At 42.1% G+C, this 13,785-nt stretch overlaps 1 protein-coding gene across 1 annotated transcript; it reads left to right on the forward strand.

The window, feature by feature from the left end:
* The first annotated feature begins 7,292 nt into the window (after nucleotides 1–7,292).
* On the forward strand, nucleotides 7,293–12,515 carry LOC139779775 (uncharacterized). Its single transcript, XM_071718250.1, has one exon. It carries the CDS (start codon nucleotides 7,293–7,295, stop codon nucleotides 12,513–12,515), a length of 5,223 nt encoding a protein of 1,740 aa, XP_071574351.1.
* Nucleotides 12,516–13,785: the final 1,270 nt, after the last annotated feature.

Here is a 13,785-nt window from a genome sequence, read left to right on the forward strand (position 1 = left end):
GGGGAGGTGTGGTAGCCTACATATTGTTTTGCGTGTATATGAGCCGGCTTATGGCCGCCATATTGGCCGTGTGCCCGTTCCCAATAGATTAGTGACGCGCTTTAAAGGTATTTAAGTGTTTAAAGCGCGTCAACTAACCTATGTAGGTTAGTGACGCGCTTTAAAAGTATTTAAGTGTTTAAAGCGCGTCAACTAACCTATGTAGGTTAGTGACGCGCTTTAAAAGTATTTAAGTGTTTAAAGCGCGTCAACTAACCTACATAGGTTGAGTACTAATAGACACTACATAGGTTAGTTGACACGCTTTAAACACTTAAATACTTTTAAAGCGCGTCACTAATCTATACGCCGAAGGCGTGTCCTAAAATCAGTGAGAATGCCCTCCCCCGCCTATTTGTGTACTGTTTATACACATGTGTATAATACATGTGTATATATAATACATGTGTATAGTACATGTGTATAAACAGTACACACGTAAGCGAGGGAGGGGCTACCGCACCTCCCCGAAAGCAGGAGGGGTGGGGGTGAACCTAGGTTCGCGTGTAAAGTGTATGCGTGAACTATTTCGACATATTTATTAGTCATTTATACCTTTCAATATTCAAAATAGCTGCTATATTTTCCAAACTTTTTTTGTTAATAACTTTTTAACGAATAACGAGCGCGGGCTGAAACCTTCTAAAAGTCACTCAGGAGGGTGACCTTGACAACATACTAAAGTATCAAAGTCATCCAAGGTGCCCCCCATCTATACAATTACCAAAATAGGAAAAAAATAAAGTAAAAATAGGTAAAAAATAGGTAGGGTGCATATTTTTCGGGCTCCCCCGATTGATTATCACTGTCGGAGTCACAACAAAGGTTTTTACCAAGAAAACCGCAAGAAAATATCAAAATTCGAAAAAGGCCTTATTCTATAGCCACAATGAGGCGGCCGATAAACCACCGCCAGGAGTATCTTAGAGCTACTACCTACAGAGATCTCGGCCACTAGAAATTCCGGTTTTCCGTCACATACACCTTCCGAATGCAGCAGAATCCTGGCCTGAAGGGAGTTAGAGATGTAAAAAGCAACTCCACCGCCATTCCTACCCTGCCTGTCGCATCTGAAAATTTGGTACCCATGCAGTGAGATAAGACCATCCGAAACAGCAGGCTTCAACCAGGTCTCGGATAGGCATATTATATGATATCCAGAAGGATCAAAATAGGCTTGAAACTCGTCAAGGTGAGCCATTAACGATTGACAGTTAACATGACATATACGTAGAAATTCTGGAAGTTCGTTAACCATAGTTGATCGTTTTTGTTCTTTCCGCTATTCTTCGTCTCAGAATGGGACATCGTTTACTGTCCAAAGCCGAATGGTGTTGTGCTTCCTGCGAGGTCCATCTTTTGTAGTTTCCGCAGACGGGAGTCGCATCTCTATTGGAACATGCTTTGGTCTCGTGATTGCCAGCGTATTGACCGCAAAGTGGGGAGAAACTGCATTGCTCAGCGAAGTGACCAAAAGCTAGGCACTTGTAGCACTGCAGCACTCTGATATGATCCGACACTCTGCAAGCGGAATAATTAATAAAAGCAAGTCCGTTCTCCAGCAAATACGAGTGTATGCCCGGTGTCACTTCGATTACACAGCTCGTGGTCCTGCGATTATTCTTCGCGGGAAAAATATATATTATTTTTACCTCTGAGGCATCAAAAGTTTTCAGATTTAATGCAATGAATTCACATCTTATTTCATCGCGTGACAGATTGCAAGGTATTCCTCGAATAAGCAGCCTAGGATTAGCCTTTCTTTCTTCTTCTAGTATGAGACCAGCATTATCGATTCCTTCATCTTGTTCAAGTCCACGAAGAGGGCCTCAATGCGGACACCGTTTTTCTTGGTCGATGATATACTTTTAACTTTTAAGTTAAAGTCCGATGGTCTCACAGCTTTTTGCAAAGCCTCCCTCGTGTCCCTTGACGTGACGTATTTGGTTGAGGAGTCATCCCTCGGGACCACAATCAGGTTCGTCGTCTTTGGAACTCTCAGCGGAGGGCCACCCGCTACGCTAGTCTCAGCCCGCTCGGAGGCAGCAACGCATGCATATGAGCACACGGAAGCAGCGCCCACCGGTTCGCACGACGCAGAACACCCGCTGGACTCACACGCCCGGGGGCAATCGCGAGCCTCAGCCAGAACATCCCTAACAATGTCCCCGATCATTTCGGAAAAAGGCGCATGCGTCTGACGCTCTAAAAGACTTATATAAGCGGCCGAAAGTTCTACAAATGCTTCCCTGCAAACGCGAAAAGCAGCCTCAATCTGAGTCTTCCTGTCTTTAGACTCCCTACTCGACAAGAGCGATGAAATGACCTCATCGCTATGCACTTTAATCGATTGTTTTAATGCATTTACCCTTGAAACATTCATAACGAATTCATGCGCTTTGTCAAACGAAGCAGATCGATTTGAAACAGAAGAGAAAGCCCTCCTAACAGGCTTGTTTTTGTTTTCGCTACGACCGTCGTGTTCCGCCCGCTGCGGAGGGCGAAGTTGTTTCCCTTTCCAGCATCGCTCCCGAACTCCTCGCACGCCCGCAGCCAGCCAGGGAATCCAGCGCATGCCCGCTCGGATCCGCAGATACCGAAACGTGGAGATGCCAAATTCCAGGAAAAGAGGAAATAGATGCAGGCAGAAGTCACCACAGGAACGGATCCAGCATAAACAGAAACGAATAATGCAAGCCAAGATAGCTCTGTATCCATGCACTAGAAAAGGAAGGCCCCGGAGGGCAGTGGGCGGCAGAAAATATTCGCTAAATACGGAGCGATATATGACACGTCTATCTGTACTTACGTGATCCAAGAGAGAGAGAGAGAGAGAGAGAGAGAGAGAGAGAGAGAGAGCACATAAATATAATATAAATTTGCTGGCATAACAGCAGTTTTGCTCTTTTTCTAATAGAATCGATGTTAATTATAATTTAAATTAAATTACATACATTGAATTTTGGCACCGTATTTATATTACCATAGTGTTACCCCCCTCTTTACACACACACACACACACACACACACACACACACACACACACACACACACACACACACACACACACACACACACACACACACACACACACACACACACACACACACACACACACACACACACACACACGCACGCACGCACGCACGCACGCACATACAGAGTGAGTCATTTTAATATTTACCCACCTCAATAACTTTGATTGCCTTTTGTAAACGCATTCAATGTTGCAAAATTGCAAATGTAAAAATTAATTTTATTATTATACGCTTTCTTTCATTATTTTATATACAAAAGTGTCAAGGTAAAGTAGTCGAAAGATGAATACTTTAGAGACTAACGAGGTATTTCATATTTTATATTATAAAAATATCATGACAAATTTAAAATATCTCAGGAAACCTTTAACGAAAGAGAGATTTATTATAGTGTTTCGAAAACGTCTCGACGAGATCTACAACTTTTCTCTCAAGGGCAAAATTAAGTTATTTAAGAAATTAGTCGCTTTAAAATTTATTAAAAACAACATCTACGACATAACTTACGTAAGAATTATGTATTCTCTTTTCAAACCAAACAACTTTTGTCTAAAGCATTTTTTTCTACAATCAAAAATAAAGTTTTGGAAGTAATTTGAACAATCAAATATCGATATCTCATGTAGTTTTAGGAAAAAATGTTTCAGACAAAAGTTGTATGACTTGGAGGAGGACAAATAATGGTAAAGTCAATTTTTAAAAAATTAATTTTTTTAGGTCACATAAAATCATCGTCATATAGATTAGATTAGAATAGGTACTTTATTTACCCCCAAGGGGTCTTAAAAGGCGTTTTAAAGGGACGTACCCAACCCTGTACAATCCTATCTTTCAATATTCGCCTAAGTCTATTCCGTACAACCATTGGCGTTTTACAGGGACGTACCCAACCCAAATTATCGTCATATAAAATTATATTTTTTTAAATAAAATTGTATGATTTTTTTACACTGTAATAAAGTTCTCTTTTGTTAAGAATTTTCTGATATTTCAAATTATATCTGTTCATGGTTGTGAGAATAAATTTAGTGGAAGGAATCTAATGGAAGCTCAGAGATAGCGCTGCGAGAGCTATCGAGGCGCCGGCCGCGCAAGGAGGAGGCAGATAGTTATTAGACATGGCGGCAGCCACACGCACGCGGAATTTTATAAAGAAATAGTTATCGCAGTAAAACCATTGTAAAATAACAATATAATTTTGCTTGACAAAGCAACAGCTAACGATTTAGAAACGGCCAAATTCGAGCAATAAACAGATGTTAGAGATATATTTAATTTCGATAAAAAGTATACAGTCAACGTTTCGAGCCTTACTTGGCCTTCTTCAGAACATTAAAAAATAAAAAACTATAAAGAATAACGCATTACATAAACTCGTCTTACTTTACAATCAACGAAAATTTGATCCAACGCTACGGTTTCCATTACTCAAATCTCACCCAAGCAGATGAACAATTAGTCATAGTGAAGTCGGAAGTATATCGTCGAGTATTCGTCAAATCACAAGTCGAATCGGTCGCTACCCTCGTTGCATGACACTCGTGTGTCCATGAAACCCGTGTAATTGTCAGGTCTTTGTCGCCAGACCATCTTAGTGGCAACTACATCGAAAGTATAGAAATTCATGTAAGATAAAACTCTAAATTTAATTATTGAGTTTGAACTCATAAACGGACTCACATAAGCGGTCAATGCAACAAGGACGCGGGTGAACTCCTTCCATCGTCTCCGAAAAGCGTGTGCTCGACGCGAAAGATAATAGACGACTGAGACGATACACGCATCGCAAGGACACAGCAACCACTAGTCATTGTTATTAAAGGAACATTTATGATAACCGATACAAAATATCAAAATAGGCATTGTTCAGTAATGATGTTCTTGATCACTTTAATAATTACCATGACAGACTAAAATTTACAATAGAGTACGAAGACAATGGCCGCCTTAGCTTTTTGGATTTGATGTTGATTGCAAAGGGTGACACGATTATAACGGATTGGTTCCATAAGGAAATTTTTTCTGGCAGGCTACTGTCCTTCTTTTCAAATCATCCTATTCAGCACAAAACAGGAACAATCTATAGCTTAGTGGATAGAGCAATCATGTTGTCACATCCCAGCTTTTACAATAAAAATTTAACGTTTGTCATCAACGTATTGCTTGGGAATGGGTATTCCATCGATCTAATTTTCTTGCATATTAATAAAAGACTGAGGAAACTTCAGTTGATAAGAAAGATTAATACAGGTAATGATTCGGAGGTTACACAACAAAAGAAAAGTTTTATTGTTATGCCATATTTAAAATCTACTTCTGAAATCATCGCCTCAGCAGTTAATAAATCAGAGAATTCGGTGGGATACCGTATTCTAAATAAACTGAGTAGTATTATTAAGGTCCAGAAAGATAAAAACGCCCATTTTTCCAACAATGATGTAGTCTATAAAATCTGCTGTAAGAATTGTGATGCCTCTTACGTCGGTCAGACTAAGAGGCAATTACAAACTAGATTAAAAGAACATAAAAGCAACATCAGATTGGACGAGTCCAAACATTCAGTCGTCTCAGAGCATGCTACCAAATTCAATCATTCGTTTGACTGGGACAATGCACGCATCTTGGAAATTGAGCATAATTACAAAAAGAGATTGACTGCAGAAATGATACATATTAAAGAGCAGCCAAATGGTATAAATTTAAACAAGGACACGGAATTACTGAACGATGCCTATTTTGATATTTTGTATCGGTTATCATAAATGTTCCTTTAATAACAATGACTAGTGGTTGCTGTGTCCTTGCGATGCGTGTATCGTCTCAGTCGTCTGTTATCTTTCGCGTCGAGCACACGCTTTTCGGAGACGATGGAAGGGGTTCACCCGCGTCCTTGTTGCATTGACCGCTTATGTGAGTCCGTTTATGAGTTCAAACTCAATAATTAAATTTAGAGTTTTATCTTACGTGAATTTCTATACTTTCGATGTAGCTGCCACTAAGATGGTCTGGCGACAAAGACCTGACAATTACACGGGTTTCATGGACACACGAGTGTCATGCAACGAGGGTAGCGACCGATTCGACTTGTGATTTGACGAATACTCGACGATATACTTCCGACTTCACTATGACTAATTGTTCATCTGCTTGGGTGAGATTTGAGTAATGGAAACCGTAGCGTTGGATCAAATTTTCGTTGATTGTAAAGTAAGACGAGTTTATGTAATGCATTATTCTTTATAGTTTTTTATTTTTTAATGTTTTGAAGAAGGCCAAGTAAGGCTCGAAACGTTGACTGTATACTTTTTATCGAAATTAAATATATCTCTAACATCTGTTTATTGCTCAAATTTGGCCGTTTCTAAATCGTTAGCCATTGTAAAATAGTCAAATAGTGTTCCTAACATTATTCATCCCCTCGCCAACATTGGCGCCCAACAAGCATACGAACACACGGCGCTGGGAAGACGAGCCAAGCGCAAAATTCGTGTGAGAAGCACGAAACGGTCGAGACACGAGGAAGTATGGCCGAAGGCGGGAACTCGTGTCCGCTGTAGAAACACAAGCAGGAAGACGCACAGCCTCTCTTTCAAGAAGGTAACGACGCACAGCGTCTTTCACGCATCGAGGCGGCGCACGGCGTCCCTCACGTAATCGGATCGGCGTACGGCGCCTTTCATAAATCGGAACGGCGCACGGCGCCTCGCGCAATCGAGACGGCGCACGGCGCGGCGCCTCGCGCAATCGAGACGGTGCACGGGCGGCGCCTCGCGCAATCGAGACGGCGCACGGCGCCTCTCGCGCAACCAGGAAGGCGCGCAGCGTCTCTCTCAAGGTCGAGGCGGCATACAGCGTCTCTCTCAACGGTTGAGACGTACGCAGCGTCTCTCTCTCTCACGCTCGGGACGGCACAGCGTCTCTCTCTACTACTAGTGCGCGAGGCGTACACAGCGTCTCTCTCTCTCACGCTCGAGACGGCACAGCGTCTCTCTCTACTACTAGTGCGCGGGACGTACACAGCGTCTCTCTCTCTCACGCTCGAGACGGCACACAGCGTCTCTCTCATAAACAAAGGGAAGTATTGCATGCTCGAATTAAGATTCGTGCACAGCCACTTGCAAAAATGAACGCAACGTGTGGCTAGATATTGGGTAAGTGAATCGCTAATAATCCTTTCCTTGTCCTCAGGTATTCTTGTTATTTTTCGCATACAAAATGGCAGAGTACAAGCAGTTAAAAGCAAAGCGTGCTACGATAAAAGGAAAAATCACTTGTGTGCTGACATATTTCGAGTCACCGGAAGAAAAATTGGCAGCAGATGCGCAAATCAGGCTAGCAAAGCTCGAAGACTGTTGGACAGCTTTCGAAGAAATACAAACAGAAATTGAAGTATTGTCGATAGAAGACGAGGAAGTACTCGCGCAGCATATGTTGGACGGCGAAGCGGAAAGAGAAGTGTTCGAGGCGAGCTATTATAAAGCAGCAGGAAAAGCTCAGGCAATTATCGATCAAGATCGAAGGCAAAACCGGCAGGGTCTAAACGCCGCGCAGGATATGGCAAATGGACCGCCTATCGGACCAATCGTTCAAGAAATGCCGAGGCAAAGGCCGAAGCTACCCGAAATAAAACTCCCAGAGTTTAGCGGCGAGTTTACGAAATGGATGTTCTTCAAAGATGGCTTTGAAACGACGATTCATGAAGAGCGAGATCTCACCCCGATGCAAAAGCACCAGTATTTGGTCGGTGTACTCAAAGGCGAAGCACTAAAAGTAATAAAAGGATACAAGATCTCGAACGAGAATTACGAGCATGCATGGAGGCTTTTAAAGGATACATATGACAACAAAATAATCATAATCGAAGCACATCTCGACGAGCTCTTAAATTTCCCTGTTATCTCCAAGGAAAATAAAGCAGATTCAATCAGACAGTTCGTTTGGCACATACGAACACACATGACGTCGCTGGAAGCACTTGGTCAGCCAGTAAATCAATGGGAAACGATAATACTCCATTTAGCGAAGAAGAAGCTTGATTTCGTGGAACAGAGAGATTGGCAAAACGTAATAAAAGATCGGAATGCGGCAAACATGCCCAGAATAGAGGAATTTCTCAAATTTCTCACGGATCGGTGCAACACTCTAAGGGTTCTCAACCAAGAGAAAGAGAAGTCAGCTACTACGAAATCGTCGGAGAAGAAGAAAAGTGATAAAAGGGTCACACTAGCTGTCACGGCGCAGGAATGTAAGTACTGCAAGGGAACTCACTCAATCTACAAATGTGAAGAGTTGCAAAAACTATCGCCGGTCGACAGAAAGAAGGAAATCGTTAGCAAAAGGCTATGTATTAATTGTCTCGGAGAAGGGCATATTGCAAGAGATTGCAAATCGACTTCATGTAAGAAGTGCTCTATGCGTCATAACACTTTGTTGCACAGAGATACAGAGTCGCAGACGAAAGCAGAAAGCGAACCGGACACAACGGCAGTGGTCACGTACTGTGCAGATAAATCCATTGAAAAGTCAAGATCATCAAAGAAGGTCGAAGACGAAGAATACATAACGAATATTCATTGCGTCCATAAGCCGACATCGAGCATTATTCTTTCAACGGCACGGGTGCATGCTTACGACATGGACGGAAATCCTCAGATATGTCGAGTACTGTTGGATCCAGGGTCGCAGTCGAACCTGATAACGGAAAGTTTTGCGAGACAGCTAAAATTGAGGCATAAAACGGAACATCGACCCATCAGCGGTATAAATCTAGCAAAGACAAATGCCAGCAAGGTAGTCACAGTTCGAATAGAATCACTTCAAGAGGAATTCTCGACGAATCTTGAATGCTTGATACTGCCAAACATTACGGAGCAGTTGCCACAAAGTCGAATCGACGTAACGCAGATAGCAATGCCAAAGAGCATACGTTTAGCAGACCCAGTGTTTGACAAACCTGGTCAAATAAATCTACTAGTAGGAGCAGGACTCTATTGGAAGATCCTCATCGGCAACCCGAGGAATCAAGTTCCTGGACAACCAGCTCTACAAAATACGCGCTTAGGTTGGATAATCGGAGGTGAAATACCTGGAAAGCAATCGAAATCAGCAATGGCGCATTTATCGATCACGAATGATGTGCTGAACAGACAAATCGAACGATTTTGGAAGCAGGAAAAGTTTCCGGAAATCCCTCAATACACCGAAGAAGAAAAGTATTGCGAGGAATACTTTGTGAATACAGTCAAGCGAGAGCCAGACGGTCGATTCGTTGTGCGACTACCGCAGCGATCGGATGTCATTCTAGGAGATTCGAAGGAGCAGGCATATCGACGGTTATTGTCGCTCGAACGAAGATTCTTAAAGGATCCAGAATTTCAGAAGGAGTATGTCAAATTTATGGATGACTATCTAAAGCAAGGTCACATGTCCGTATTAGCGGATGAAGAAATTCAAGGATCGGAAGGTTACGTACTTCCTCACCAGGCGGTGATACGACCAGACAGTGTCACTACCAAATTGCGTGTTGTTTTCGATGCGTCTGCCAAGACAACACTCGGAACATCACTGAATGACAAGCTCATTCCGGGACCGAACTTGCAACAGGATTTAGTCTACATAATCCTGCGATTCAGAATCTATGTGTACGTAATGACGGCGGACGTGGCCATGATGTACAGGCAGATTTTGGTGGCCAAGCCAGATCGTATATTTCAGCGCATACTATGGAGAAGAAGTCCGAGTGTACGCGTTATGTTATGTGAGCTAAACACTGTGACCTACGGACAGGCAGGTGCGGTTTTTCTAGCCATTAGCTGTCTGAGGCAGTTAGCTGCAGAAGCAAAAGATTTGCCACTCGCGGCAAAAGCATTGGAAGAAGAAACCTACATGGACGATGTCCAAACAGGAGCTGACACATTGGAAGAAGCAATCGAGATGCAGAGACAACTGTCCGAGTTACTAGCACGAGGACAATTCTATCTTCGAAAATGGAGAGCTAATGATTCGAGAATACTGCAACATCTCAGTGAGGCATGTAAAACTGATAAGCTGCTGGTGTTGGACAAGGAAGGAGCCCAAAAAACTGTAGGCTTGCTCTGGAATGCGGCAGAAGACTGCCTGCAATATAAGGTAGAGATCGAAGAGGCAAAGGTCACAACGAAGCGCACTTTACTCTCGAAGATCTCGCAAGTATTCGATCCGCTGGGATTGATAGCGCCGCTACTCATTAACGGCAAGTGCATCATGCAACGATTATGGCTGCTTGAAATTGGTTGGGATCAAACTCTTCCGCCGGAGTTTCTATCGACTTGGGAAAAGTACTACACTTCCTTGCCAAGAGTTAATGAATTACGCATACCGAGAAACGTCATACCTGCTAATTCACAAGAGAAGTTCGATATTTTTGGTTTTGGAGACGCGTCTGAAAAGGCCTACGGTGCTTGTTTGTACGCTGTGAGCATAGACAAATCGGGAAAAGTCCAATCTCATCTCATCTGCGCGAAGTCCAAAGTAGCTCCGTTAAAAACTATAACTCTGCCACGTTTGGAGCTAGAAGCTGCGCTATTATTATCTGATCTTTATCATACTACAGAGAAGGCTTACGGCGCTCGTATCCGTAATGTGCGACTATGGAGCGACAATACCATAGTCCTCGGTTGGATCAATACTTTACCCAACGTGTTAAAAACATTCGTGGCTAATCGCATATCTAAAATCCAACTGCTAACGAAGAATATAAAATGGTACCACGTGCCCTCTGAAGATAATCCGGCAGATATGCTGTCGCGAGGAATTGAAATAGACCGATTAATCGAAGATAAGCTGTGGTGGCATGGGCCTCAGTGGTTGACAGAAGAAAATCAGTGGCCAAAGAACATGAAGACACCTGATACGGCACTACCAGAGATGAAACCAGTAACTGTACCATTGGTGACAACTACAGCAGAGAAGATTCTCGAGAGATTCTCTTCTTATAGCAAACTGCAAAGAGTTATCGCTTACTGTTTTCGATGGAGAAGCAGCAGTCAAGCAGGTCCAAGAAATCGCCCTGTCGCTGTGGAAGAACTAAGAAATGCCGAAAAAATCATAGCAAAAATAGTGCAACGAGAAGCATTCTTGCAAGAGGTTCAAGACTTAGAAAACGGTCAAAAAGTACATCGCAAAAGTAAATTGAGACCATTAGACCCCTTTCTAGACAAAGAAGGATTGATTCGCATTGGCGGTAGGCTCCGACATGCAGCTATGTCCGAAGATCAAAAGCATCAGATTATTCTACCCGCTAAGCATTTCGTTACAAATTTGATAATGAAGAGTGAACACATACGTTTACACCACTGTCTACCTACTCAGTCATTGAGTGCTGTACTATACAGGTTCTGGCCGTTAAGCGGTTTAAGAGAGGCTCGAAAGGTAATAAAGGCTTGTCTGCCTTGTTATCGTTTCAGACCGACGTTCTCTGAAGTAAAAATGGGAGATCTACCAGCTGAGCGAGTTAGCGGATTTTCTCGCCTGTTTGTGACTACCGGCGTAGACTATGCCGGTCCCCTCCAAATCCGAGAAAGCCGACGGCGTGGAAGAGTTCACGTATCCAAGGGCTACGTAGCAGTATTCACGTGTTTTAGTACAAAAGCCGTGCATCTAGAATTAGTGACCGATCTCACTACTGAAGCGTTCATCGCAGCTTTACGAAGATTCACCGCGCGAAGAGGGATCTGTTCACAGCTCTTTTCCGACAACGCAACGAATTTTGTTGGTGCGGCTCGGGAGCTGAAAGAAATCTACGAGTTTCTAGAGAAAGAAAAGGTCGAGATAGAGACATATCTCGCGAGACAATGTATAAAATGGAATTTCATTCCGCCCCGAACTCCAAATTTCGGTGGTTTATGGGAGGCGGCAGTGAAAGCTTTGAAGCGTCATCTCTACACACTGACGCAAGGCTTAACACTTACTTACGAAGAATATAACACGCTTTTTACTAAAATAGAAGCCATTCTAAATTCCAGACCCCTGACCCCTCTGTCGAGTGATCCAGCGGATCTGTCAGTCCTCACTCCTTCCCATTTCCTTATTGGCGATTCTCTAACACAGCCCGTTCAGCAAGATTGGACCGAGACTCCAGATAATAAACTATCAAGATGGCAACATTTGCAAAAGCTTCGTCAAAAATTTTGGCTTCGATGGCAAACGGAGTATCTACAAGAACTACAGAAACGAGGCAAATGGACCAAAGAAGGAGACAACATCACGCTTAATACCTTAGTATTGCTCAAGGAGAATCACTTATCTCCTCTAAGGTGGATGCTTGGGAGAGTTGTCGAACTCTACCCTGGACCAGATAATATTGTACGAGTTGTAACGGTGCGGACTCATAGCGGCACTTTTAAGCGATCCGTCCGAAATTTATGTCCGATTCCCCAGGATGGATTATCGCTGGATTAATTATATCTACGGAACGTCTTGTGCTAAATCGCACTATGATTATCACCATTCGGGTAAAGAATGTAAGATCGTTCCTTTTTTAGTTAGCCGAAATGGCCAGCTTAATTTATTTTTGTTCGGAAAAATTGCATTATAAGTCAATAGCGTTTTGTTTCAGCGAAATAATATTTTCTTTGCTCCGATTTTAGGTTTTTAGGTTTAGTTATCTTTAGGTTTATCTATAGTTTAAGACTTGTATAATTAACTCGTCTATTTTCAGAGTATTCAACGACAATATAATTTGCTATCTGACTTTAAAAGGGTTGTGAATTTAAGGCTGACTCCCTGGCGAATTTTTAGATTGACTTACATGTTGAAAAAAGGTTATTTCAAGGGAGGCGGAATGTTCATGGTTGTGAGAATAAAAGTTCTAATGGAAGCTCAGAGATAGCGCTGCGAGAGCTATCGAGGCGCCGGCCGCGCAAGGAGGAGGCAGAGAGTTATTAGACATGGCGGCAGCCACACGCACGCGGAATTTTGTAAAGAAATAGTTATCGCAGTAAAACCATTGTAAAATAGTCAAATAGTGTTCCTAACATTATTCACCCTCACAAAACAATATCATAATATTTTTAATATAAAATATGAAATATCTCGTAAAGTATTCACTTTTCGATGACTTTACCTTCATACTTTTATACACAGAATGGTGAAAGGAATCGAATAATAATATTAATTTTTATATTTGCAATTTGCAAATTGAATGCGTCTACAAAATGCAATCAAAGTTTTTAAAATAATGTTTTCTGTTTTCTTTTTAGAACAATTGATTCCTTTCATTATTCTATGTATAAAAGTATCGAGGTAAAGTCATCGAAAAGTCAATACGTTATGAAATATTTCATATTTTGGTAATTGTGTACATGGAGCGGGTCACCTTGGATGACTTTGATATTTTAGTATGTTGTCAAGGTCACTCTCCTGAGTGACCTTCAGAAGGTTTTAGCCTGCGCTCGTTGTTTATTCAGAAGTTATTAACAAAACAAATTTGAGAAATGTAGCAGTTATTTTGAGTATTAAAAGGCATAAATGACTAATATATATGTCGAAATAGTACATGCATGAACAAAGAAAAGTTATTTATAGCAGCAAATCGTTGTTTTCGGCTCCTCCATTCACGAGTCTACATGTTTTCTGCGAAATTATTGTACCAGTTGTCACATGGGTTCGTGGCGTGTTTTACGAACTCGTTTATATATATATACATAATGAAACATATTATATATTCTCT

The sequence above is a fragment of the Temnothorax nylanderi genome, unplaced genomic scaffold, assembly GCF_030848795.1.
Source record: "Temnothorax nylanderi isolate EJ_2023f unplaced genomic scaffold, tnyl_v1.0 TNYL_tig0241_pilon, whole genome shotgun sequence".
Lineage (NCBI taxonomy): Eukaryota > Metazoa > Arthropoda > Insecta > Hymenoptera > Formicidae > Temnothorax > Temnothorax nylanderi.

Bases quoted from the DNA above. Each gene is read 5' to 3' on its own strand.
- LOC139779775 (XM_071718250.1), top strand. From the start codon at position 7,293: ATGGCAGAGTACAAGCAGTTAAAAGCAAAGCGTGCTACGATAAAAGGA.